General features: G+C 40.0%; 1 protein-coding gene and 2 long non-coding RNA genes across 3 annotated transcripts in view; 1 reads left to right on the forward strand and 2 right to left on the reverse strand.

Annotated features, from left to right (window-relative positions):
• The window catches only part of LOC144581603 (uncharacterized), a 146512-nt gene that overhangs the window by 55970 nt on the left and 63505 nt on the right, over window positions 1-27037 (reverse strand). The gene's annotated exons all lie outside the window — the stretch shown is intronic.
• Window positions 129-2882, forward strand: ACTBL2 (actin beta like 2). Its single transcript, XM_008992029.4, has one exon. It carries the CDS (start codon window positions 228-230, stop codon window positions 1356-1358), a length of 1131 nt encoding a protein of 376 aa, XP_008990277.1. The 5' UTR covers window positions 129-227; the 3' UTR covers window positions 1359-2882.
• LOC144581602 (uncharacterized) overlaps window positions 9075-27037 on the reverse strand; it is a 49219-nt gene continuing 31256 nt past the window's right edge. The window contains exon 5 of the long non-coding RNA XR_013532638.1: window positions 9075-9279. This is a non-coding gene — a long non-coding RNA (uncharacterized LOC144581602). The remainder of the gene's footprint in view (window positions 9280-27037) is intronic.

Genomic DNA, 27037 nt, shown 5'->3' on the forward strand with positions numbered 1-27037 from the left:
TATAATCATCATCATCATCAAGACCTCAAAGGTGACCTCACCCAGAAATGCTGGAAACTGGTGGAGTAGGATATGGGTGGGGCCAGTGTGTTCCTTTAAATACCTGTGGTCCTGGTGCAGGCTCCCCTGTCTGAAGGCATTTCTGGAGTGTTTTAGGCCTGTCCACTTCTCTTATTTACTGTCTATTTGACTCCTGTTGACTCGTCTGGAAGATCCTGGCCAGCACCATGACTGACGATGAGCTATCTGCATTGGTAGTGGATAACGGGTCAGGGATGTGCAAGGCAGGCTTTGGTGGTGATGATGCTCCCCGAGCTGTGTTTCCCTCCATGATAGGGCGTCCTCGACACCAGGGTGTTATGGTAGGCATGGGCCAGAAGGACTGCTACGTGGGAGATGAGGCTCAGAGCAAGAGGGGCATCCTGACCCTGAAGTATCCTATTGAGCATGGAGTGGTCACCAACTGGGATGATATGGAGAAGATCTGGTACCACACGTTCTACAATGAGCTCCGTGTGGCACCAGATGACCATCCCATCCTCCTCACCGAGGCACCTCTGAACCCCAAGATCAACCGGGAAAAGATGACTCAGATCATGTTCGAGGCTTTCAACACACCAGCCATGTATGTGGCCATCCAGGCTGTGCTGTCCCTCTACGCCTCAGGACGGACCACAGGCATCGTGATGGATTCTGGGGATGGGGTCACTCACACCGTGCCCATTTATGAAGGTTATGCCCTGCCTCATGCCATTCTACGCCTGGATCTGGCAGGCAGAGACCTGACTGATTACCTCATGAAGATCCTGACAGAGCGAGGCTATAACTTCACTACCACCGCTGAGCGGGAGATTGTACGAGATGTCAAAGAGAAGCTGTGCTATGTGGCCCTGGACTTTGAGCAGGAGATGGTCAGTTCAGTTGCATCCTCCTCACTGGAACGGAGCTATGAGCTTCCTGATGGGCAGGTGATCACCATTGGGAATGAACGCTTCCGATGCCCTGAAGCCATTTTCCAGCCTTCCTTTCTGGGCATTGAGTCCAGTGGGATCCATGAGACAACCTTCAACTCCATCATGAAGTGCGATGTGGATATTCGCAAGGATCTCTACGCCAACACCGTGTTATCCGGAGGCAGCACCATGTATCCAGGCATTGCTGACCGGATGCAGAAGGAAATCATAACCCTGGCACCCAGCAACATGAAAATCAAGATCATAGCTCCCCCAGAGAGGAAGTATTCTGTTTGGATTGGGGGCTCCATCCTGGCCAGCCTGTCCACGTTCCAGCAGATGTGGATCAGTAAGCAGGAATATGATGAGGCTGGTCCTCCTATCGTTCACAGAAAATGTTTCTGAGTGGGCTTCCATATTAGTGGCTTTACATTTTCCCTTTTCCTAGGTCATAGTGATGGTACTGCTTTTATCCGTTTTCAATAGAATCAAGGTAAATATTTCACTCTTCCTAGGGTATAAACCAGCAAACCTCTCTCTCCATCCAGGTATCCTGGGCTCTTACCCAGATAACCACACCTGGATCTCTGTCAAGTGAAGGTGAATTCTAATACCATATTCTATTTTCTTCATATGTAGGCCAGCTTAAATACATATAAGTGACAAGGAGTAAAATCATGAGAAATGACATTTCAGAATGGATAACTTTAATTTCCAAGCTTTAAAACCTAGTTCTTGTTAAAATATTTAACGAGAACAGGATGTATAAACTTGTTTAAAAAAAAAAGTGTATATGCATTTAGCAACCATGTCTTACTAGTTAAATATCTTTGTTTAGTTTACTTCTTTGTATGGAGATAATGAATTATAAAGTTCAATAATATCCATATACATAAGCACCAGGGAAATAAAATATATTGTGAAATATACTGATTAATCTAACTATCTGAACAGCTAATGTGAATTTCTTTACTTCCAAAAGTCACCATTTTAATAGGTACATATTTTCATTGTTTCCCTTACTAAATAAGCATAATGAGACAGCCACCATTACATTAACGTTTATAAATCATCTAAATTTTCAGCTCATAGTGCAGTCCTGCTGGTCAAACGGTATTTTAATATCTTTCTCATTGAACCTCCTCATACCAAAACTACAGACAATGTCTAATTCTTAAAATAGAGATGGATATTATAGTATCGAATTAATGTCATTACGGTACAGTTTGACAGAGGTAATTTTATTTCTATTTCTAAGCATAATAGCATATCTTGCATAATTTCTGTAGACAATGATTATGGATATTTCTCTTATGCAAGGATTTCACTGTGGGAAAACATAGCTGCAGCATCTTTATTAATTATACATTTTACTACCAGTATAGTAATACAATTTTATCCTTGGAAAGATTTTAGAATAATTCTATTTTATTACATCCAGTAACTAGTAGTACTTCTTTATGCAAAGTGTCTCTGACATACTAACATCTTTGAAAATATCAGTGTAGCTTCCTATAACATTTAAAATATTTTAGTTACTCCAGTGATGATTTATCAACCAATTTTAAGTACCAGTATATTTATTCCAATCTACACTGCGATTTCTGATTTGGATATCAGGATTACTTGTATTTTTCAAGGTAATTTCTGAAAATTTAAAACATTTATTTGGATGTCTTATTCGGGTTCTCTGGAGGGAGGAATCACTGTTCTTCTTAGTTGGGAAACTTGTACTTATGTTATAAATCTTTAAAATGGAATCAATAAGAATTTTTTGTTTAAGATAATACTTTTCAAATAATTTGATTATTCCTTATTGCCTTTATCTGACAACATAATTTTTAAATGCATTTAACAAAAATTAATATCTAAAAATACTTTATTTTATATAACTTGGTTTCAGTACATTAAAATTGCTTCATACTTGTATACTTGGATTTCCTGTTATTTCTCCTCAACCATTCTCTTAGAATTAGAGAGTGATCCCAGTAGAATCTCTTTTCATATGTGTGACCTATTCATCTGTATGTTACAATTCTGTGCCTCATACATTTAGTCATGTAAACATTAAAAGACAAAGTTTTAAAGATAGCTAGCCATTTAATATTATATAGATTTCTCATAATCTCCATTTTAAAGCTGAGATTTAGTGGATGAACTGGTCTTTAGGTAATTAATAGGCAGAGGCAGTGTCAACAATAACTATCATAATATCTTGGATTTATATGCTGCAATGCATTTCATTTGCAGACTGAGTAGTTATCACAAACATTCTGACCTGCATTCTGAATTTCCAAAAAAAAAAAATACATCTTCCCACTCACAGAATATATATGGGACAGGTAATGTGAACTTTCAAGAGTGAGCTATAGAACCCCACAACATTAGGCGAAAATAGGAACCCCATAATGCAAATTATGCATTATACATTTTGAATTGCTGTGGTAATTTAAGAGCTCATTATATATAAAACCTACAATTTTTGGATAACAAGTTGGTAAAATGTCAGAAACTTAAACCTAGAGTTTTGGGATATTCTCCTCTTTATCAATATTGAGTGATGTATGGATGAGTTTAATGAGGAAACAGTCCATTTCACAACTTTATATTTTAGAATCAAAGAATCCCATCTACATAGGTAATACAATTAACATGCTATTCATGTGTCACTAGCCCGGCTCGTCAACCAAGTTATTTAGAGAACTTTATATAAATACAGGGTCCCTGGCCCTGGGCTCAGAAGGTCTGGTTTAGTGGGTCTAGCATGAGCATGAAAAATCCAAATGCACAGCCAACTAGGAAAATCACAGATCTATGGAATTCAAAATCCCAGCACATTATAGGCTTCATGGACAGAAAAGGACTCCAGCCACTTTCTTCATCCATCTTCCTCTGAAGATGAGATGGCACTGAAGCAGGTTTCTCAGATGAATTTCACACCTTTGTACGTGATTTTCACTCTCCCTCAGTGACACCTTCTGAGCAGCAATCTAAGGCCAGGACTGTATCGCAATCCCCTGCACACTGTTATTTCCCAATCACAGATCATTTTTTTCTGAAAGTATGCCTGATCCAATGCTAGTTCCTACACTCTTCTACTCTTCTTTCATAACATACAAATGTGCTTATTTTTCAATAGTGGGCTGCGGTAATCCCAGGATACAGTTTGGACTATATCCTACCTAGATATGCAATTCACAATTCTGTAATACAGAGGACCTATGAGTATTACATTATCCAGGCAATCAAAGGATAATCCTTTGAGAGACAAGGACTTTACCACATTTATTCACTCATTACACAATTGTTAATTCAATGCCCTATGCCAGAATGTTCTTCAAGCACATATGAATTATACTAAACACAAAAACTTTTCTCATATGTCTCAGGCAGCATTATGATCACTGATTATTGGGGTTGGTATGGTGATTAATTCTTATTTTGAATACTTCTATTTCACTATACCAGAAACTGGTTTTAAAAATGTAAAACAAAAACAAAAAAAAAAGTTTACAATTTTAAAGGCTCATTTCAAAAGGATCCTTGGAAAAGAATCCCCTTTTCCAAGAAATTTTTCCAAGAAAAATTCCTCCCTTGAATCCCTACTGTATTGTTTACACGTATACAGCATCATAAATACATCGCAAATGTTTCCACCATTCCCACCCCCAACATTGTCAATATGCACCTGGGGGACAGAGACAGGGAAAGTATTTATTCTCCCTTTGAATCCTCCAGCTTTTTCCTAGTGCCAGGCACATCATATTGATACATGGTTTGCATTAACAAGTTAATGAGTTCATGAATTATGATGTACCTTGGGAACCCAGTTCTGCATTGCCTATATCTTACCAACCTAGCCTCAGCTCCCGGTCTGTCATCATCTGTCTGTTTTATTGGTAATATGTTTCCTATGAAGCATATTTTCTGTTTTTTTCTTTCTTCCTCTTTTCTTTCCTTTTCCATCCACTTATTCTATGCTTCTCAACATGTAAGGCTGGATTTTATTTTTTCCCCATCATACTGTCATTTATTCCATAATGAAAATTGTCACTAACATTATTTTTTCAACAAGACATGAGGGCTTACATACAGGAGAGAGAGTCCAGTAGCAGTGGGCTAAACAGGAGAACTGCCTTACATACAGAAATGGTCCAGTGGTGGCGGGCTCGAGAAGATACCCACCTTACATACAGTCTAGTGGTGGCAGGCTGGACAACATAACCACACAACCCAGACTAACACCATTTTAATACCACTCTTTTATCTTGATTAACCCTGAGCATCTCATATTGTTTTAACTTTTATGTTAGAGTCAGAGGGTATGTCCCTCTAACACAGGTTTGTTACCTAAGTATATTGCATGATGCTGAGATTTGGACTACAAATGAGCCAATCACCCAGGTACTCGGCATAGTTCTCAATAGTTTTTCAACCTTTGCATGCCTTCTCACCCCTATACCTTTATGTCCACGAGGACCCAACGTTTAGCTTCCACTTATAAGTGAGAACATGAAGTATTTGGTTTTCTGCTTCTACATTAATTTGCTTAGGATAATGGCCTCCAGCAGAGCTAGATTTTAGTAGTCTTTTATTTGTCCATAAAATTTCGTTACTCTTCTGATTGGTCAAAGGATCATCAATGACATCTTTTGGAACATATGCCATCTATGTGGCTTCTGAAATTTAGAAGAAAGAAAGAGAAAGATTGAGAGAGAGGGAGAGAAACTAAAGAAAAAAGGAGAAAAAGAAAGAAAGGCTTTCCCAGAGTACAATAGTAGATTCAGCTCTTTTAATATATCTGCATTCTTGCTGATATTTTTCTCTTTTTTCTCCCAGAGTACAATAGTAGATTCAGCTCTTTTAATCTATCTGCATTCTTGCTGATATTTTTCTCTTTTTTCTAAGCTCCAATTGCTCTAGAGTTGACACTTTCAGATATCTGACTCCAACAACTCAGACATTATAATATATTAAAAAGTGTGCCTTTCTGGTAATTATTCACAGCCTCCTTCCAGAGTTTATAAAAGATTCCTTTCAAAAAATGTTTGAAGTTAGGAACTAAGCATGTGGTTTGCCCAATACTGCTTCCAGATGTTGATAAGTACAGTTGGAATGTCTTTAAAGATACATATGTATATATCAGTAGACAGACTACTCATTAAAATTAATTTATACTTTAAGACTTCCTTTTTAAATGTAAAAGGAACTGCTTGAGCTATAACTGTCATTTAAAAAAAAAAACTAATGCCATAAGTAATGAAGACTCTAGAGCCTCCTCAAGTTTGCCTGCTTTGTTTTTAATCCTATTCCAAATCTGATGTCCTAACCACCTTATAATTTTAAGTTCAGTTATATCTATTCAACAGATGTTCCAGTACAATATGATGACAGAAGTTTTATCTAGACAACACCCTAACACTGCTTTAAAAAGTGGAACAACCTTATTTAACTCGCTACTTGACAATATATGTTAAAGCCACATTATTCTCTTCAGAATTGGGAATGAGGCATTTGTAACCATACATACTCTAAATGACACTATCTGGTTCAAAAGGAGCAGATACACAGACCCTACCCGGTAAGAAAGATGAAAGTTTCTGCTCATGTCTCCTTTATGGGTTTACTGCAGTAAGAAAAGCTTTTCTTCGCCATTTTACAGGTTGAGAGGGAACAGGCAAAGCCAGACACCAATATGGTATTTTAACATGACTCCTTCTCTCACACTGCATATTCTCTGTGACCCACTCAAACATCCCTGAATGTCAGCCCTTCTTATAGTAGAGAAATATTAGGTTGGTACAAAAGTAATTGCAATTTTTTCCATTAAAAATAATGCAGCTACCTGACATTGTTCATTTTTTTCCATAGTTGGTTGTCAAAGGAAAAGCTGGCCTCACCAGGAAAGACAAAGTTATGTTCGTCAGTGGAAATGCTGGGATCTTCTAAGGCAGCCCACCATGTTCATTATGAAAGTTTTTCACAGAAATATAAACTTTTATAAACCTGGAATTACTCTGGCCATGTAAGAGCTTATTACATGTGAAATCTATAATTTCTAGATAATGAGTTGGTAAAATGCCGGAAGCATAGAACACAGGCTGACTTTTTATAAAAATGGCATTTGTTCAATGATGGGAATCAAAACATTATATCTCTGGCTAAATTAGTTAATTTTATCAAAACAGAAGAAATTATAGTCAGTAAAATAAAGACAAAATGTACAATTTTAAAATTTTGACAGACTCAGAGAAACAAATGTAGATAAAAGAAATTATATCAATGAAAAAGGTGTTAAAATGCCAATTAAAAAAGAAATTCTTGTGCTACCAAACTCCAGATGTTATTCCTTCTATCTAACTGTATTTTGTACTCATTAACCATCCCGCTTTATCTGCACTCCTTCCTCCTACCCTTCCCAGCCGCTGGTAACTGCCACTCTACTATCTTCATGAGTTCAGAAGACAGTTTCTTCTAGTTTCCACACTTGAGTGAGCACATGCAATATAGTAACAGTAATTTATTGTATATCTCAAAGTAACTACAATGGTGGAATTGGAATGTTCCTGACACAAAGAAATGATAACTGCTTGAGGTGATAGATATCCCAATTACTCTGATTTGATTGTTATACATTATATGCTTGTATCAAAATATCACATGTACCCCATAAATATGTATAACTATTATGTATTTGCGATCATTAAAAGTGCTTTTTCGATTCTGTAGTTTTACCTGATCTCAGTACCACTTACTCATTACTTTCATATTTGAGTCAGTGTAGCCAAAATCTATAGCCAGTCTGCTTGACTGCTCCTCAAACTGTGGCCCCACAAAGGGATTCTTCCCATTCATAGGGTCAAGTATGTAGGATGAATATAAGAGATACTGATTGATTCATTTGGGTTTTTGTCTTGATTTTTAGCTAACCAGCAACTTAATGCTCTTTTTATCGAACAAGAATTTTCTTTAATTCCCTTTTGTATGAAATTTGATGGGAGGCAAGCCCTGAGTTGCACTTGTTCATTATCAGCTAGAATTTAGGCTCAGCCGATCAGATGCTAGATGCTCTATTCTGAGATTTTCAATACTTAGAATCTGAGAAAGGGATGTAAATTTGCAAGCACTGTTGAGAAATTACTCAAGGGCATTGTGACACAGGAACTCATCAGCGATGATGGCATGGTCCTGTAGTAGAGTGCTAACCAGACTATTGCTCTGGCACAACTTAAGCTAATTTTCTTTTTGGTTTCTGTTCATTTTCCAAGAATGAAATCTGTGAGCTATTCATTATTCCTTTAAAAACATTTTTTCCTACTTAAGCTATGTAAAGGCAATTTCTGCTGCATGCAATTAAGTATGTTGACTGGAACATATTTTGGGCCAGGGAATGGAATTGCAGATAACAGACCCTTAAAGAATTGGGCAATTCTAGGATTGGTCTTCTGGGTCAATTCAGTCTAAAGGCAGTTAAAAAAAAAAAAAAAAAAAGCTAGCATTCGGTAAGGGGAATCTTATAGTTCATAGCAAACAGGAGTGAAATTGCTCGTTAAAATATCTCCTGGGATCACTTAAAATAATAACACTTTTTGGAGAAAAGGCTGTGGGGGGATGAAGCTTTCACTGTCATTGAACAGTAAAAAGGATATGAGTAATTTCATGCTGAAGGATGGATGGCTGCCTTCATTGACTCCAGCCAGCTTAAAAGAGAGTTAACAAAGTTAAATCCTACACATAACTCAAAGCACACACTGAGCTAAAAGAATCTTTCATCTCTTAGAGACATAGGGCTGAGTACCTAAAAAACAAACTTCATTGATTGAATTCAAAGATTCACTAGGACTTTCATTTTTTATTTACGACAAATAGGGAAAAGAATGAGACCCCAAGAACTAGAGAGGTTATGTAGGAGAATTTGAGAACATGGAGATCCCAAACATCCAGCCCTGTCCCTTTGAAGCCAAAGCAGCCTCTTTTTCCCCATTTGATGAGAGCTTTTTCATTTGGTTGCACACCTAAAACAGCCTTACCCAATGGAAGGACCTGAAAAGGAAAAGTTAATTTTAACAGAGTCCTTGTAAGTAAAATAGAGAATACTCAAAGGGTTTTAACTGAAGAAAATTTAATTAAAGACTATTTACAGAGGTCTAGACAGGATTAAGGAATCAATAAGGTATGATGAGACATCCAGGGCTAATAACAGTAGGAATCCATTATCATCACTAAGCTTGAAGGATTAAGAAAAAGGATAGGTGTGATCACAGCCCAGTAAGAATGTCCGGGAAGATTTGGTGTGGCCATAAAGGAATAAGTCCCAGCCAGGACCCTGGCAAAAGAAAAACAAGAGAAAATCAGGAGTTCTGTCTGTAGGCTTTGGAACCCCCCTCCCTCTGTCCCTGTACAGGGGGGCCTCTCCTTTGTTCTTTCTTCCTCCTTCTTTCTTGCCTATTAAACTCCCTGCTCCTTAAAACTACTCCAAGTGTGTCCATGTCATTTTTTCTAATTCTGCTCAAGACTAAGAAATTGGTGTTCTCCACTCATCAGAGCTGGATCACAACTGTTTTTTTTTCCATCATCCATTTCCCAGAATATTTCCTGTAACATATTCCATGGAAAGTGTTCTTGATTCTGTCTATTTTAGAGCTCCACTCTAAACCAAAAGTAAAATTCTAAGCAGTCAACCAACTGAAAAAAAAAAGAGAGAAAATCAAAACCCTGACCTCTCCCCTCCTTCACTCCCCAACAACTTCACAGCTATCTCCCATTGGTCTAAATCAGTAAGAAGCCAGAGATCAAGGAAAGCCACGTGAAAAAGTTCTTAGAGGTCAGCATACAAAAGAACACAACAAAACAGGGCCTTTATTTGCAGTCATGCAAACAATGGATAGATCTGGAAAAAGAAAAGAGGTATCTTGAAAGCTAAGTCTGGTGGTAATTCAAAATGCAGCCATTATTCTAGACAGATTTTATTTGCTACTTACTGGAACAAATAAGTAAATTTCCTGTAGCTATTAACATAGTTAATAGTTTCTCTCTGGAATAAAAAATAGCTTTTTAGAAATTTGCTTTTACCTGATATGGACATAGATAACTTTAACATCTTGCCACAATTTTAATAGCCCAGTTCTGTAGAACAATTCAGTGTTCAATGACTGTCTCATAATGCCAGAGAATATCATAGTGGCCTACATCATACTTTGGAATCTATAGAGCAGAAGGTTTTAGGTCACTTTGTTGCATTGAACTTAGCACAGAAAGTAAACACCAGAACAAAAGTATGCCAAATTGCAGGGTTTATTGCCAGCGACCACGGAGGACTCACGTCTCTCCAACCTGTGGCCCCGAAAGAAGAGAGACAAGACCTTTTTATAACCGCAAAACCACCTTGGGAGTGGGGGTTGAGATGGGAATGAAAGCTGTTAATCACCTCCCAGGCTAAGATGAGGGTGAGGGGCTTCAGACATTCCGGGGGCCAGTGTATTCAAATCACCTTCTGGGTGGAGAGGAGGGTGAGGGGGTTCCGGACATTTCGAGGGACAGGGGACTATTCTGATTGTCATTTAAGGAGTTCACAGATGCTAAGATTAGCATTCATTTACACATCATCTGGGTAGGGGTGGGATCCATAGATTTTCAGTTGCTTGGCGCCAGGATGGAATTATCTGGGGGTGCTTACTCTGGGAAACAAAGGCCAGCAATTCTGGCAGATAAGAGAAGGTATGCAGCTTTACCTCTCTTTGCATCCTGCAAATAATCTAGCAGTTTACAGAAACCAAGGTTAGCAGTCCTTGTGAGGAGAATGGACACATTTTTGTATTTTATAAGATGACAGTATACAGGTTCCAACTCTAAGTTAGCTATATCACAACTTGAGCAAATCCTACCACAAGTGCAAGGGATAAAGCTCACGAAAATACAAAACAAGGGTTTTACTTCAGGAGACTTTTTTTTTGAGGGAGGAGGATGGAGATTCAGATATATTTTTCGACTACATGCTCCAAATAACAAGATGCTATCACCTTTGAGTGATCATTTCTCCCATGGATTCATGCTACATTGAAAGCCATTCTGTCATTCTGCCACTTGACTCTTACAACCCAGCAAACACAAAATTTCTCAACAATTCTGTGGTAGGTAGAGTTACTCGATAGAGTTGGGAAGCATTCCCTTAGGCAAGAGTCCCCAAACCCCGGGCCACAGTACTAGTCTGTGGCCTGTTAGGAACCAGGCTGCACAGCAGGAGGTGAGCGGTGGGCTAGCAAACCTTCATCTGTATTTACTACTGCTCCCCATCACTCATATTTTCACCTTAGCTCCACCTCTTGTCAGATCAGCAGCGGCATCAGATTCTCCTAGGAGCGCAAACCCAATTGTGAACTGCATCTGTAAGGGATCAGACTGCATACTCTTTAGCTCCTTTGAGAATCTAGTTCCTGATGATCTGTCACTGATTCCCATCACCCCCCGATGGGACCATCTAGTTGTAGGGAGCGAGCTCAGGGTTCCCACTGATTTTACATTATGGTGAGTCATATAATCATTTCATTATATATTACAATGTAATAATAAGAGAAATAAAGTGCACAATAAATGTGATATGCTTGGGTCATCCCAAAACCATCCCTGTATCCTGTCCATGGAAAAACTGTCTTCCACAAAATTGTGGTGACAAAAAGCTTGGAGACTACTGCCCTACGGTTTTAAAGTAACACATTACCCTTTTCAACAAACAACTATACTTCTCTAAGAATAAGTTCTTGAATTGCGATGGAGTGTAGGTAGAGACTGAATATGTCATCTTAACATGTAAACTTGCAAACTGAACTACTTATTATAAACTGGTTTACCTAGCCATAAAACCTACCATGCCAGCAGAACTCCATAATCAGGCAGTAGTATATTCAGGCTGAGACTGAATAGATTCAGAAGGTATAAATAAGTTGCACAAGCAGATTGCTCATATCCAACCCACATAAGTCCTCATTTCTTGCTGGTAGGTCACAGAGGTAGTGTATGTTTCCAGGAGTTAATGTTAACTTAGAACCAGTATAAAACAATCTCTGAAATGTATGCCTGTAGTTCAAACCCTGCCACAGGAATGGGCCGGGAGAACAAAAAAGGGGGTCATCCTAGCAGGCAGATCTGCAATCGGTGCATGCTTTTTTTCACTTTAACTTTGAGGGAAGAATTCCATTAATTTCACGGCAGTGAAACAAGTAAAAGAAATAAAACTGAGGATGATTGACAAAGAAACATAAGGGGGAGTGCTCAGAAAGGGAGGGTATTTGTATCTCATGTGAATGCATTTCAACAGCCCCTACTATGGAGGAGACTTAATAATCACATCGACCTACTGCTGGCTTGTCATTCTTTTTTCTCATGTTCAAGTGCCTGAGCAGTGAGTGCATTTAAAAAAAAAAAAAAAAAAAATTCATGACAGAAGAGTGCAGAACATGCAGAGGACTGACTCAACAGGCTTACACTACCCAGGGCTACTCTGGCTGCTTCCAAAGCTGAGTGCCTGCTTTGCTAACATAAGCAACCAGCCCTAAGCCCTGAAAAAGTGACATACCCCAGAAGGGCCAGCCAGAGCCCTGATGGCATGTTGATTACGTTGCACCTTTTCCATTATGGATGAAGCACTGGAATTAAAAGTGGATTTGGATGTCTTCTTGTCTTCTCTGCCAATCTTGCTTGCTACTATTGCTTCTTAGCAAGAACTCACATTATAGTGAAAATTGGAGCTCAGTGGGTTGGACGTTAAAGGGCTTGAGTGTCTAGTCTGCTACCACATCATCCAGAAGTAACTGGCCTTATAGAAGAGTGGAATGATGTACTGAAGAATCAGCCACAATGCCAGTTAGGAGACAACCCTTGAAAGGTTGGGGTGCTGTCCCCCAGGATGTAGTGCATGCGCTGACCCAGTGAGCAAGAAATGGTGTTTTCTCAAGACTGGAATACATGGACCTTGCAATAGAAAAATCAAATTGGGGTAATACCCTTCATTATTACAGCTAATGACTCCCTTGCAATTATAGTTATCATCCCTATAGCTCTGCACTCTGATAGTTTAAAGCAGAAGTTGGCAACATTTTTCTGCAAAGACCTGGATAGCAACTATTTTAGGCATTACAGGGCATGCAGTCTCTGTCACAATCATTCTGCCACTATAGCTTGGAAACAGCCATAGGCAATATGTAAATAAGTGAATATGTACGTTCCCATAAAACATTTATTTACAAAAACAGGTGGCAGGCCCCTGGGTCATCATTTTCTAAATCTTGGTTTAGAGGAGGAATACTTCTACAAGTGAACATGAAGATTATTTCATTTCATTGAAAACTAAAACTATCCCCCGGCCATTTTTTAGCTCCTCTTACCACTGGACAAAACTGGCATAAAGGGAAATTACTACTGGCACAAATAACTGAGCCTGACAATGAAGAAGTAAGTTTGCTGCTTCATTATGGAGACAAGAATGGTTATGGATAAGGCCTAGAAAATCTCCTGGAGTACCACTTACACAACTACACAACTATATTCAGAGACAAAATTAACCAAAGACACTATAATTTCATATAGACAGAGCACGAAGTCTCAAGTTCTTTGGTGGTGAAGGATCATCCCACTAGGTAAAGTAAGACCAACAGCTGAGTTTCCCCTTGAAGGTTTCATCTGGGGAAAAAAAATAATGAGTTCCAGATTCAAAATGTTGTTTCAGGGTCCAGAAAGACATTGGTTGGAATACACCTTGCACAGCAAGAAGGTAGAGATAGATGCTATAGTCCTCTTTTCTGCAACTCAAAAAGACATCTAGACGGAGTTGCCTCCTGTGTAAGACAGCTGGGACTGGCAGACCAGAGGCAGAGAAGGAGACCCCCAAAGTCAGCCAGATAGTAAACCTAGCACTTGTGTGGTGGAGTAAATCAGCACATTCAAATTCATAGCATAAAGGTGCTGAGGTGGGGAGGGAAGCACTATGTTTATCTTGATGATCATAGTTTTGCTAATTATGATTAATATGCTCTGTGCTAAGAAGATTAACAGTACTAAGGAACAGTAAGCAATGTGGTTGTTCTCACCAGATTGCTCTGGATGAAAATACAAGACATGAGTACCTAACAATATAAATTAAACGGAAGATAAATGTACAAGTGATATTAGAAAGTACATAAAATTTCTAGCGATAAATTCCATGATTTAATGACCCGTGAGAAAGAATAACCAATGTGTAGCTTTCCTGATGACTGCTGGAGCAGGGGCTGGAGCTCTTGTGTACATGTGCTTTATTTTCATAAAACCACTCAGGGTCTCATGAAGGTGATCTAATCAAGGTGGTTCTTTTTTTTAGAAATGGGTTATATTGACCAGGGTGGTCTCCAATGCCTGGCCTCAAGTGACCTATCTCAGCCTCCCAAAGTGCTGGGAATACAGGCAAGAGCCACTGTACCCGGCCTAATTAAGGTGGTTCTAACAGCTCCTGGAAAACAAATGTGTGGTTATTTTTAGATAACTGAGCAGCTATTCCAAACAATTTTGCAGGGGTGTTTAGGGCTGTGATAAATTGTAATGGACCCAAGAGAGGACAAGAGTTATGACTTCTGGACAGTAATATCATAGAAGACTTCTAGGCAGAGGTGAGTTACACTTTGAAGGGAGTGTTGCAGTCTTCTTTGTTCTGTGTATAGCAGCTACATTTTAAAAAATGGTAAAAGCAAGGCATTATCCAGATAAGAACCAGGGGTGATTTAGAATCAGTAGACCATGTAGGAGCAGCAAGGTATAAAGGGTATGGATTGCTGATGAAGCTGGACCAGGGAAGACCAAAATTGAAATTCAGGATCCTTTCTGTTCAGACCCTAAATGTCTGGGGGGAGCAGATAACACTAGGCTAAGATAAAGAAATTCTCACCAGCAAAAAGAAAGAGAAAGCAGCAGCCCAAGAATTAATGTGATCCATAGCAAGGTAGCCTTGTACTTACTGGCATGCTCAAGAGAGAGATTGGGCTATGTGTGGGCACTGTGGCGCCAGCTGCATATTATCTTTCAGGTAACTTGAGCATTAAGGAGTGGCAGGAGGTCTTGCTCACTGCATTAAGAACCTACAGCATCATCAAACGATTAATGCTAGGTATGTTGCTCAATGGGGGGCATTTCCCAGGCTTTGAGACTGAGGACCTGTGCCTGGAGAAGAACGACTGTGGCATGAGAGTCATAGGCTTCATGTGGATTTCCACAGGCATGAAGAATAGAATTTCAGTTGAAAGTGAACATTTGCTTGGAACTTTTAAAGTTTCAACCACTCACATTGGTGGAATCTGTTCTTTTTGAAAATGTGAGAAATGTTTGCCATTTGAAATTTTTATTTCCAGACCCAGAAATATTAAGATTTACAGCTTTAGAAAGGAAACACATGCTTTAAAATGTGATTAAATATCAAGCCATTCCAGGGAATATGCTTAAGTAACTTTAGATGAATCCGACAAGACTTAAGTGTATAGATAACTTGGAGAACTCTCCTCTTCCAAAGGAATCTGCAGCATTTTAATGTTAGCCCATTACACATTGCCATATATAATATAATAAAATATAACATATGTGGATATATTTGATTTTTTTCAGGAAATAAGGAAAAATGGTATAAAGAAGCACTCCATACAACATTTCTAGAGAGATGAATAGAACTACCCATTTAAAAATCCAAATCTAATAAAACTAAGAAATAATGAACTCTTCATTGCTAGGCTTCAATTTAAAGACAAAACAGACTGAGCATTTCAAATTGAGAAGAAAAACTAATTCCATGAAAATTATATAATGTAAACTGACACTATGTAAAATTCTTTTTTAGATAAAAGTGCTTAAGTCAGGTCAACATTATCTTTTTAAATTCTTCAAGTACAGATAATTCCAGAAAAAATGATTTAGTCTCTGCTCCTGGATTTATGATGGAACGATCCCTTCTTATATTTGCCAAATGACTTGAATAATCTCATCACAATACTTTCTTGGAAATTACAGACAGGGACACATTGTGTCTCTCAGTCAATATATATGAGTCAGTAGATACATCAGTCCAATCTAAGAAGACATTCCATGTCCTTGGCTGGAATAATAAAACGACAACTAGAAAAGAGAATAATGAAATTGACTTCTAGTGGTTACTCTAGTCCCCCATATGGGGTGTGCATACAACTGTGATGTCCTGCAAAGAGTCTGGGATGAATTAGACCACAGGATTGATGGGTGGTGTGACATGAGGGGCATGCCTTGAGCATCTGTGAGGTTATAGACTTAAATCTGTTTCTTCACATATTAGGTTTTATTATTTGTTTATATAAAAGCTACTCCCCAAGTAAAACTTTTATTTCTTCACTCTTTTGAATAACCTTTCATTTTTCAACCAGCTAATGTGGTAAGTGGTTATGGGAGAGGAAATGTTTAAAGAATGAACAGAGCTTTTGCTTCTTCTTTCTAAACTGCTCTCAGGATATCAGAACTTCCACAACCTGGGTCCCAGGGACAGCACTGTCCACCAAAGGACTTGTCACTTCTTGACCTCTTTCCCCATCTCTGTTTCCTCTTGTCAGACACCTCCTCCCACCTCAGATATCACCTTCAGTCGGTCACTGTATTTTTCACAATCACCATCAGTTCCAAAGCAATTGTCCACTCCCATCAACTCAACCTTCATTTACTATCTTTTCCAACTACTCCTCCTTAAAAAGAAAATTATTTGGAGCTGCTAAAAATTCCAGCTTTTTATGTTAAAATATTTAACTGACAAAGATTGTATATATTCAATGTATACAACATGATGATTTGATATACCTCCATTTGAAGTCGCAGCAGTAGATAATTGGTTTATTACAGAGTCCTGACTACTAGACTACCCACAGAAACCTGTTTGGTTTTAGCTTAAAAGCCTAAATTTCAAAATATTACTTAAATAACCAAAATGTTTCCCACGCTTAAATCAGCTTTGTGATTGCTTTGAAAAACTGGTCCTGCTTTGTGCTTATAGATGAAGCTGCTGAGACTTGAGTGTAGCATGTAATCTGCAGATCTGGTTTACTCTCAATAGTCATTACCAATTATTTTTATCTTAAAAGAGGCCAACTGTCACATTATGGAGAATGTCATGGTATTTGAAGAGAAGTGTAAGCTCATTATAAGAAATGCAGCTTGTAAAATTGCTTCTTTTTTATAGCAGTCAAACGGGTTATGCATATTCTAATGCACACAGATACTTAGCAGCTATTGAACACCTAATAATAACAGAGAGACATAGCAAATAACACACGTGCAATTCAACTGCTACAGTACCTTATGCAAGAGGTAAGTGGGTCCTTAGCAGGGTAAAGTGGGAGCAATGACCCACTTGTCAGAGAGCTGACTGCACAGATGCTGCCTTTGTGTGTCTCTGGGGTTGACAGCCCTCAGTTTCATCAGGCTCCTGAGTTCCTGAATTCTTTTATTGCAAATCCCCAAATCCTAGGGTTGAAGTGACAATTGCCACAGTGAAGTATATTCATCTCATAAAGGGATTTCATTTTGAAGCACTTATAGCCAAGCCATGCTTCTTGCAGGAAAAGTATCTTGGATTCTCTCTGCAGGTGAGCATCCCCTGGGAAAGCTAATAAGAAAGTCTGCTGCAACACACATGAAATGCTTTATGGAGACTTGACTCAAGGCTCAGCATGGCATGAAGCGATTCAAGACAGAGAGTTGTGTGCAGTCAACTCATCAGTTTTCCCAGTTAAGGCAAGTCCCTCAGAAGCCACCAGCCTGGCCTATCACCTGGGCCTCTTGCACAGATGCCTGTGTGCCTGGCTTACTGTCACCTCCCCAGGACAGAGGCTCTCTTCTCCACTAAAATATTGGGGAGCACATTGGGACTTCTCAACATCTAAGTCCAAAAACTGATTCTACAGTGTGTGTTACTGCGAATTGGGAAATGATTTGAGCTCAGCAGAAAGATAAAGAAAAGCATCCCAAGGAAGGTGGGTATGAGTTCTTTTTGTTTCTTTTTTCTAAAATTAATAATCTCTAAAACATGTTTTGTCTGTACACTAAGGCTGTATTTTTTTAACTTTCATTTTAGATTCAGGGGTACATGTGCAGGTTTGTTATATAGGTAAACTCATGTCACAGGGATTTGGTGTGCAGATTATTTCATCACCCAGCTACTTAGTTACTTTTCCTGATGCTCTCCCTCCCCCTACCATCCTCTCTCAAGCAGGCCCCAGTGTCTGTTGTTCCCCTCCTTGTGCCCCAATGGAGCACATTCTCATCATTTAGCTCCCATTTATAAGTGAGAACATGCATATTTGGCTTTAGTTTGCCAAGTAGGCAAGAGGTGATTAAGATGAATCGCAAAGAGACCCCATGAAGTTTCCTATTGCTCTTGCGACTAATTACCACAAATTAGTGACTTTAAGCAACAAGTATATTAGCTTACAGTTTTGGAGGTCGGGAATCTGAAAAGCGTTCTACTGAGCAAAATGTCCAGGTATCCACAGGGCTGCTTCTTCAGGAGGCTCTAGATGAATCTGTTTCCTTGCCTTCTCTGCCTTCTAGAAGCCATCTGCATCCCTGGGTTTATGACTCTCTTCTCCCTTCAAAGCCAGCAGTTACATCACTCCAACCTTTGCTTCAGCCCTCACACCTCCTCTTCTGACTCTCCTCCTTCCTCTCTCACTTGTAGGAAACTTGTGATTATATTGAACTCACCTGAATAATCCATTTCAACACCCTTAACTTAATCACACCTGAAAACTCTATTTTGCCATGCAAGGGAATGTATTCACAGGTGTGGATTGAAATGTGGCCATCTTTCCTGGGGTAGTAGCATTGTTCTGACTTTCATGGGTTTGTTGTTTATTTAATTTGGAATCTCATGAATAAGTCTCAGATACTGTGAGACCCACATACAGACAGAAACACAAGCCTGAAGAGGAGATATTATTGGTCAGAACTTGGTGAGACAAGGTGTCCTCTTGGCTCATATTACCTAGATTTAATCCCCAACCCCAGCTCCTACTCATTGCGTAAACTTGCCTCCTCAGACTCAGTTCTCTTATATGCAAATTAAACCTAATAACAGAACCTATTTTATAGGATTGCTGGGCTGATTCAATGAAATAATGTGTATGTGGTACTATGCATAACAAGCATTAAATATTATTTATAATAGAATTATTATGTATTATATATTAATGATGGTTATAGTAAGCATTAAATAAATACTAATTGTAATAAAATAATATGTATATATGTACACATATAAATAAATTCATTATACCTATAAATAATGGTCATAAATATGCCCAGAGTAAACAAAAATCAGAGAGAAAAAATAAAATACGCATCCGTAGTATTTTTTTGCAGCTGCCACAGGTGATTGCTTTATATTTTCGGCAGATCTAGAAGCCTCTGCATGGTTGGGAGGAGGTGGAGGGAGAACAGAAGTGTGCTGTCTCAGAGGCTGGCTGGGGATTGCTGACCACCATGAAGCATCAAAACCAAAGTAGCCAATACCCCTCTCACAACCAGGCCAAAGGGCCTCTGGGCAGGAACTTGTGCTTTAGAAGAACACTCAACTACAAACACCAAAGCACAAAGATCTTCTTTTTTCTTCTTTTGTCTCATAAGAAAGTTTTTTGAAAGTGTGATCACTGATTGAGTGAAGGAAAACTAAAGAAACAGGAATGGGCCAGTGAGCACCCCCAGGCCAGATGGAGCTAGGGACTGTGAGCTCTGTGGCATGGCAGTGCCGGATGGAAGGAAAGGAGGAATGAGAACCATGGCCTTGGCCCTTGCATTTGCCTAACACGGAAAAACAACAAATCATCTAGAATATGTGTCTGGACAGACTGATCTCCCCAAATACCTGCATACCCTTTCTCTATTTTATCTTCTGCTCCAGTGGTACCATAATGGGAAGTGCTTAGAATTACTTGAAATCCCAGATTTTTTTTTTAATGAGGTATTTTTTTTTATTGCATTTTAGGTTTTGGGGTACATGTGAAGAACATGCAAGATTGTTGCATGGGTACACACGTGGCAGTGTGATTTGCTGCCTTTCTCCCCTTCACCTATATCTGGCATTTCTCCCCAAGCTATCTCTCCCCAACTCCCCACCCCCCACTGTCCCTCCCCTATTTCCCCACAACAGACCCCAGTGTCCATGTGTTCCCCTCCCTGTGTCCATGTGTTCTCATTGTTCAACACCCACCTATGAATGAGAACATGCAGTGTTTGATTTTCTGTTCTTGTGTCAGCTTGCTGAGAATGATGGAATGAGGTATTTTGAAAAGAAAGTCACCCTTCCCGCTCTCAGGAGACTTGATTTGGTCTGTGGTTCCCTTTCTGAGTTTGGACAGCTCCAGAGGCCAACCAGGAGTTTTGGGCACTGATCGTCTTCCCCTGCCCCAGCAGAGCCGGACTACTGCTCAGCTCATGCGAGCAGGCTGGGGCCCAGTGAAACACTCTCCTTTAGCTTCCAGAGCACCAGCAGCTGGACCTGGGAAACAGACTACAGGAATCTTAAGCAGGAAGCTGGCCAGGCTTTGGACACAGTTTTGTTTATAGTTTTAAATATTGAGACATATAGCATGTGTACCTCCAGTTGTACTCTTGCCTTGGGAGCTGTAAATGTTAGGGACAGATCCATAAGCAGTATTTCCTCCTGCCATTATTAAAGGGATGTTTGAGAACTAGATAGGTGGAATGTATTAGTCTTCCTCCAAGCTCACAGAGACATAGGCCTGCCCACAGAGACTTAAAGAACAGCAGAAGTGGGCAGAGAGGGCCCTGCTAGAGAAGAAACATCATCCAAGTAAAGTAAGGTGTCTTCAGGCCTAGAAGTATAAAATATAGTTTCTCTGCAAATCAGTTCCATGAATTCTACCTGAAGGTGAACAAGGACAGATTCAGAGTTGCAACCACATCCCCTATGGTAAAGGAAATTGGAATTACATTAACAGAGAGAATGTCCTTTAAAAAAAAAAAACTCTTCAAATGGAGTCCTCTTTCATGTCATATAGTCTTTATTATAAAAAGGATGTAGGGGTCTGGGTCATTTCAGAGGGTATTTCAGGAAAAGTATGTCTGATAGCGCCCTGGGATAACCAGCAGCCAGACTTCCTTGAGAATTCTCATCTGCTGCTCTCTCAAATCCCTGCCAATTCTGTGCCCTGAGATCCAGCCTTCCGCAGGGAGGCTGACCACCCACGGCTCATAGTCCCGAACAATCATCTCCAACATTTCTAGTATAAGAGTTCCATTTAAGAAAAGCTGCTGCACTGATACAATACAATGTCTCTCTAAGGAAATACCCTTAGAAGGGAAAACAACGGAGGGAAGCAAAGCTGAGCCGAACAAACCGTGTCAGTAGGAAAATCCCAAATGCTCAGCCAGGAAAATGAATGAACACGTGTTATAGAAGAGAGTTGGGAGGGAAGCCAATGCAGAGAATACCCTAAGTAGGTCAGCGTTCAGATTATAGCCATCTGCCTGGCAGCTGCAAGCCAGGGAACAGTACAGCATCTGAACACCCCTCCTCGACCATGCTGGGGGCTTAGAGACACACCTCCTCAACCATGCTGGGGACCCAGAGACACACCTCTCTCTCCTTCTCTTTCCCTTTCTCGCCTTTCTCCTAATGCTCAATTCCATCTCCTCCTTCTTTCTCCATTCCCACCTTTATTCCCAAACTTCATAAGCAAACATTCCAACATCTCTGCTATCGCCAAATGTCTAATGATGCACACAGCATATAACAGAAAAAAAAATAGATTACAGGAACAAGGAAATAAAAAGAAAGCCAAAGTCCAAAGTTTTAACAACAGCAACAACAAAATCTATCTGTGCACACAGGAACTGGTTTTAGAGCAAGCAATGCACAATATTCCACACTTTCTCCTCAAAGCCCCCAGGCTCATCTGCAAGGTCAGGGAGAAAATGGACAGGGTAGCATAAAGTCCTTTTCTTTCCTAAACAATGTAATCTTTGTAAACCTCATGTTAGGTTTTCTAACATGCTCTGTAAAACCCTTGTCTCCAAGTTCTCAATTTTGAGAGTGCAATAAAGCTCCCGTGTGCAAACTTGCTTTTTTTCACCCATGGGCATGTGTTTAGAATGAAAGGAATGGTCTCATCCATCACTCAGGCTCTTCTTCAACAGGACATGAATGGGGCTGCAGAGGGGAGGGAGGTAGGAGGTCATTTGCTACCAACAACTAGCCTTCACCAGTGTCTTATCTTTCTTCTCTGAGGCTCCCTGAGGCTACAGGGCCTTCCTCTCTCCCTCAAACTCCTGCCTTTACTGTCCTGAATTGTAATTGCCAAGTTTCACAGTTTTCTCAGAACAGTTTCCATTTCCCTGGCTGGACTGAAAGCTTGTTCAGGATTTACATTTCATCTCAGTCTCACCCTATCCCTACTCCCACAGATACCCTAGTGCAGAGCTGGTTCCTGTTCCAGTCGATTCTGAGTTGGTGTTCACCGCCTGATGCGGTGCTGAGAGCTTGCTCCCTGCTGGGAAGTGATGGATTCTCAGGTACGGAGTAGAGGGGAATGCTAGGAGGCAGCCCTGTGTACTGAAAAAGCACAGACTTCAGAGAAGGACCAACCGGGATCCAAATCCTAACCCTGCCACTCCTTGTAACTTAAGAAGTTACTTTACCTTTCTTCATCTGCTTCTCTATCTTGAAAGCAGGAAAATAATACCAACCTCTCAGCATAGATACATGAGGAGTACAGTAGATAATATATTTATTGGCAAAATAATTGGATGGCAGAAAAAAAAACATTCACCAGTGCCCTCCTGGAGAGATTTCAGTATTTTTAAAGGAATAATATATTAAGAAAATCAGGAGTTGGAGTGAGCTCAAAAAGCATGCTCAAGCCATAAAAAGTATTTGGTATATAGGCTTCAAAGGAGAGCCAATGTTTGAAATCTGATAAGCAGAGGCTTTTTATTTATTTATTTATTTATTTTGGAGGAGGAGAAGGAGGAAGAGGTTTAGGTTACACCGATTTGGAGCAGCACCAAGACAAAGTTGAACCAAGCAACTGAGCTTCACGTTACATCCCAGAATTTCTTCATGAAACTCAAAATGGATCTTACAGTTGACATGTTTATGTAACATATAGCAAGTCATTGTAATAGTTTTTCCCAAATATGTCGTTCCAAATAATGTCATCTTATAACTAAGAGTATCCAATAATTCAACACTTTGTGATTCAGCCTAGGACTTAGTAAGTGACTTTTTTTCTTCTTTTCTCCCTTTTCTCCTGTAGGTACAGGAGGAGAAATGAGCAATATCAACCCCGTAGGCATAGAGGAGCTGCAGAAGGAAAGGAAGATTTGGAGCCAAAAATAACCCCAGTTTTTTTGAATTCATGACCAGAGCTAAAATAACCCCCTTCCCAGGTAAGAACTATTAATTCAATCACTGCTGTTAGCTTCAACACCACATTCCTATTATTCAGCCCGCTGTTCCTACCATTCAATTCCACAAACATTGTTTAGTACCTCTTCTAACCTAGTTGCCATAAGAACCCCCAAAATGAAGAAAACATTTTCTCGCCCTAAAGGAGGTCACTAGTCAGATGAACATGACACGTACAAAAATAACAGGGGGCGGGGCGCAATGGCTCAGGCCTGTAATCACAGCACTTTGGGAGGGCAAGGCAGGTGGATTGCTTGAGGTCAGGAGTTCAAGACTAGCCTGGCCAATGTGGTGAAACCCAGACTCTACTAAAAACAAAACAAAAAAAAAAACAAACAAATATTAGCTGGACATAGTAGTGCACACCTGTAGTCCTAGCTACTCAGGAGGCAGGAGAATTGATTGAACCTGGGAGGTGGAGGTTGCAGTGAGCTGAGATTGTGCCACTGCAGTCCAGCCTGGGCGACAGAGTGAGACGCCATCTCAAAAATAAATAAATAAATGTTTTTTAAAAAAAAAAACAGAAAAATCAACCTAACATGCTAAGTCCCTGAAAAAAACGCAAAGGAGCGATAGGTATTCAGAGAACATATACAAGGCACCAATTTGGTGCAATCTAGAAGGGCTCTGTGGAGGGGGTAGCATTCAAGATGGTCATTAAGGCATTGAGACTGGGTACAACTGTGATATGTAGATTTGGGAGTAGAGAAGACACTCTCACACATCATGATGTGATTTTACAACCCGCCCTTACAGCAACTGCTGCCACACCCTCTGCCAGCCAGGGTTTGGGCATGGCCTCAGTGTTGTCTTGGATTCTAGTACATCTCCCACTCAGAAGCTTCAGCTCTGGCTCTCTTGTCTTTATCACATGCAGATCAGCAGCTATAATATAAGCCACACACCTCAAAACACCCATGACACTGCCAGGTTCCAGCACTTCTTTGGGATCACTCAGCTCTCCCATCTGTAATTTTCCTTGCCTCCCTTCCTTTTCTCCCTACCAATATGTCCCATTCTTGTCTCTAAACTTGTGCTTTCAACATAGGATGGCGAGAACAGGAACTCTGGAAACAGAAAGGTCCAGGTTAGACCCCTGATCTGCCACATATCACCTATGTCATATTTAACACAACATTTAACCTCCCAGAGCTTCCAGTTTCTCATTCATAAAATGGGCCTAAAAATTTTAATATAGAGGTCTGGTGTCCTATAGAATTAGGATTAAATAAAACAGCACATCTGAGAGTGCCTATAATGTGCTGTCTCATAGAAGACATCATGCTGTCGTCAACTTCCTTCTTCATATCTATTAAAAGTAATGGCAAAAGCCACAATTACTCTTCCACTAACCTAATGCAATGCTTGTTCCATCAATAACATGTATTCAAATTTGCCCCTGAGCCTCCAGAAAATGTACCCCCTACCAGGAGAGAATGAGTGGCTTTGCCCATGGAGACTGACTCTAACCAAAGCAACTCCTTTCTCTTTCAGGATTTTGCAGGATAATTTTAGTCCTCTTACTGCAAGAACATTTTGTTCCTAATCAGTTTGCTTATGCTCTATATCTGTTTATATTTGTACAACCACTGATGTTTTCTTTTTTCTATTTGTAGATTCACTTTAGTGATTCTAGCTGAAGAGACTGCCACATGTGCCTGAAGGGCTGAAAGCGGCCCTGTTTCACTTAGTTTGCACAGCACTTGAGCCAGGGCAATGAAGAAAAAAGAACTCAGTCAATACTGTCCAAGGTTGGTGGACTTATAGTAAACTTTAATACTTTTCAAAGCTTTTATTCTTCACAATTTCTAGCCCTGGCAGATCTTCACAAAGTGGATCAGAATTATTTTCCCCTAATCAAACTGGGAAACCAGGCACAAAGAGATGAGAAGACTCACCCAAAGCTGCATGGTCTGAAGGTAAAAGACCCTAGCAGCTGGAGCGTCTGCCTGCCGGCCCATAAAGCAAACCAGCAGGGCAGCACCGTGAGCGACATGAAGAAACGCCGAACCTGGTTCAATCTGGTCTCCACTTTTTAAAACTGTTATGAACATGGACAAGTGGGTCAACCTCTCCAAGCCTCTGTTGTATCATCTTTAGATTTATATTTGATACCTACATTTGGTAGGGGCATGCTTGGAATTAAAGGAGATAACAAACTAATGTTTCTAGAAGAATTCTTGCTAAATAGGATGCTCTCTGCTAGAACAAATACTAGTTCTCTTTCTAGTTCTCTTTCTTTCTCTTTCCTTCTTGACCTTGTGGGAAATTCTAGAGACCAAGCAAGAGACATGCCACTTAGAAGGAAAGAGATCGAAATTTGAAGGTGGTCATATTTGGAAACCCCTGGTAGCCCATAACCAGAACAGAAGCTGTGACACACTTACCCTAGAGCTATGAATTGTAGCCAAAATGATTGTTCCTTTTCCTGGGCTTTGACCACTGCTCATGATTTACCCCGAAAATCACTGTACTTCCCGTTTCTGGGCCCCTCATCAATGACAGGCACGGAAAGAACAGCAGACCCCAGCAAAACAAGAAAAAATTGGAGGGCCAATACTTCCTCAGTAGGAAAAATCACTTAAAGACTGGTCCTGTCTGTGCATTTTATCCCCTTCAGCTGCCTCCAACATTCTCATGCTGTGAAATCTGTGAGCACCAGGCCAGCCCTGGCCAAGCTAGAAGAGACTCCTCCAGTCAACTCTTGCCATTCCATATAATTATAAGTGCGCCCCATCTCTGCAATAAGGGACAACTAACACAGTGAACTCAGCCTCTAAATGGGCAACATTCACAAGCACGCCACACCAATTATTGCAGTTGGTGCATCTTGAGACTCTACAATTTCATTTGACAGGAAACTGCCAAATGCAAAGTTATTACAGCTGTCCCACGCCCGAGACAGCAGCCAGCAGCATGCTGCAGCCTGGCTCCTTCAATAGAAGTATATCATTTCCCACCTTTCTCCACCAGTGACTACTAACAAAAGAGCAGTAGGCTTCATAGGTGACTCATTGCATGAAAAGCATCTGTGCCCAAATTAGGTGCTTCCAAGCACTGTGTTCTCAGCTTATGCCCCAGTGCTGGTTTTCTCTGGCAGAGCTAGTGAAGTAAATAAACATAGAGGCATTTCTCAGCCTCAAGAATGGATATCAGCAACACATGTTGCCTTTTGCAAGCATTAAAGTCCTTGTGAATCAGGTTTGCCTCCTCTGAAAACGACATAAAGAGTGTTAACTAGTCACAGGGAAAAGATAATGGAGTTCAGATCACAGAATGAGAGGTCTTTGGGTAACGTATCTTGGGGAACTGCCAACTCTGACTCAAAGTTTTGCTTATTTTGACCAGGAATGAGGGTTAGCAATTGTCAGATCATCGATTGTACCTTACATGGAATTCAAAGCAAATAAAGCAAAAATTCATGAGAACACATTTTTTTTTAATCTGGTTTTCTGTGAAAAATAAATAACAGGGTATCTCAATAGGAGTGAGTGTTTCTAGAGATTTTGATTATTTTGAATCCATGGTCCGAAGTCTTTGCATTCCACAGGAAAACTCTTGCAGTCTGTGAAATGTTCTAATTTGGTGTGACAGAACCCTGTATGGGAAGACCTATCAAGGAGTATTA

This window comes from Callithrix jacchus, chromosome 2, assembly GCF_049354715.1.
Source record: "Callithrix jacchus isolate 240 chromosome 2, calJac240_pri, whole genome shotgun sequence".
NCBI lineage: Eukaryota > Metazoa > Chordata > Mammalia > Primates > Cebidae > Callithrix > Callithrix jacchus.

Bases quoted from the DNA above. Each gene is read 5' to 3' on its own strand.
- ACTBL2 (XM_008992029.4), top strand. From the start codon at position 228: ATGACTGACGATGAGCTATCTGCATTGGTAGTGGATAACGGGTCAGGG.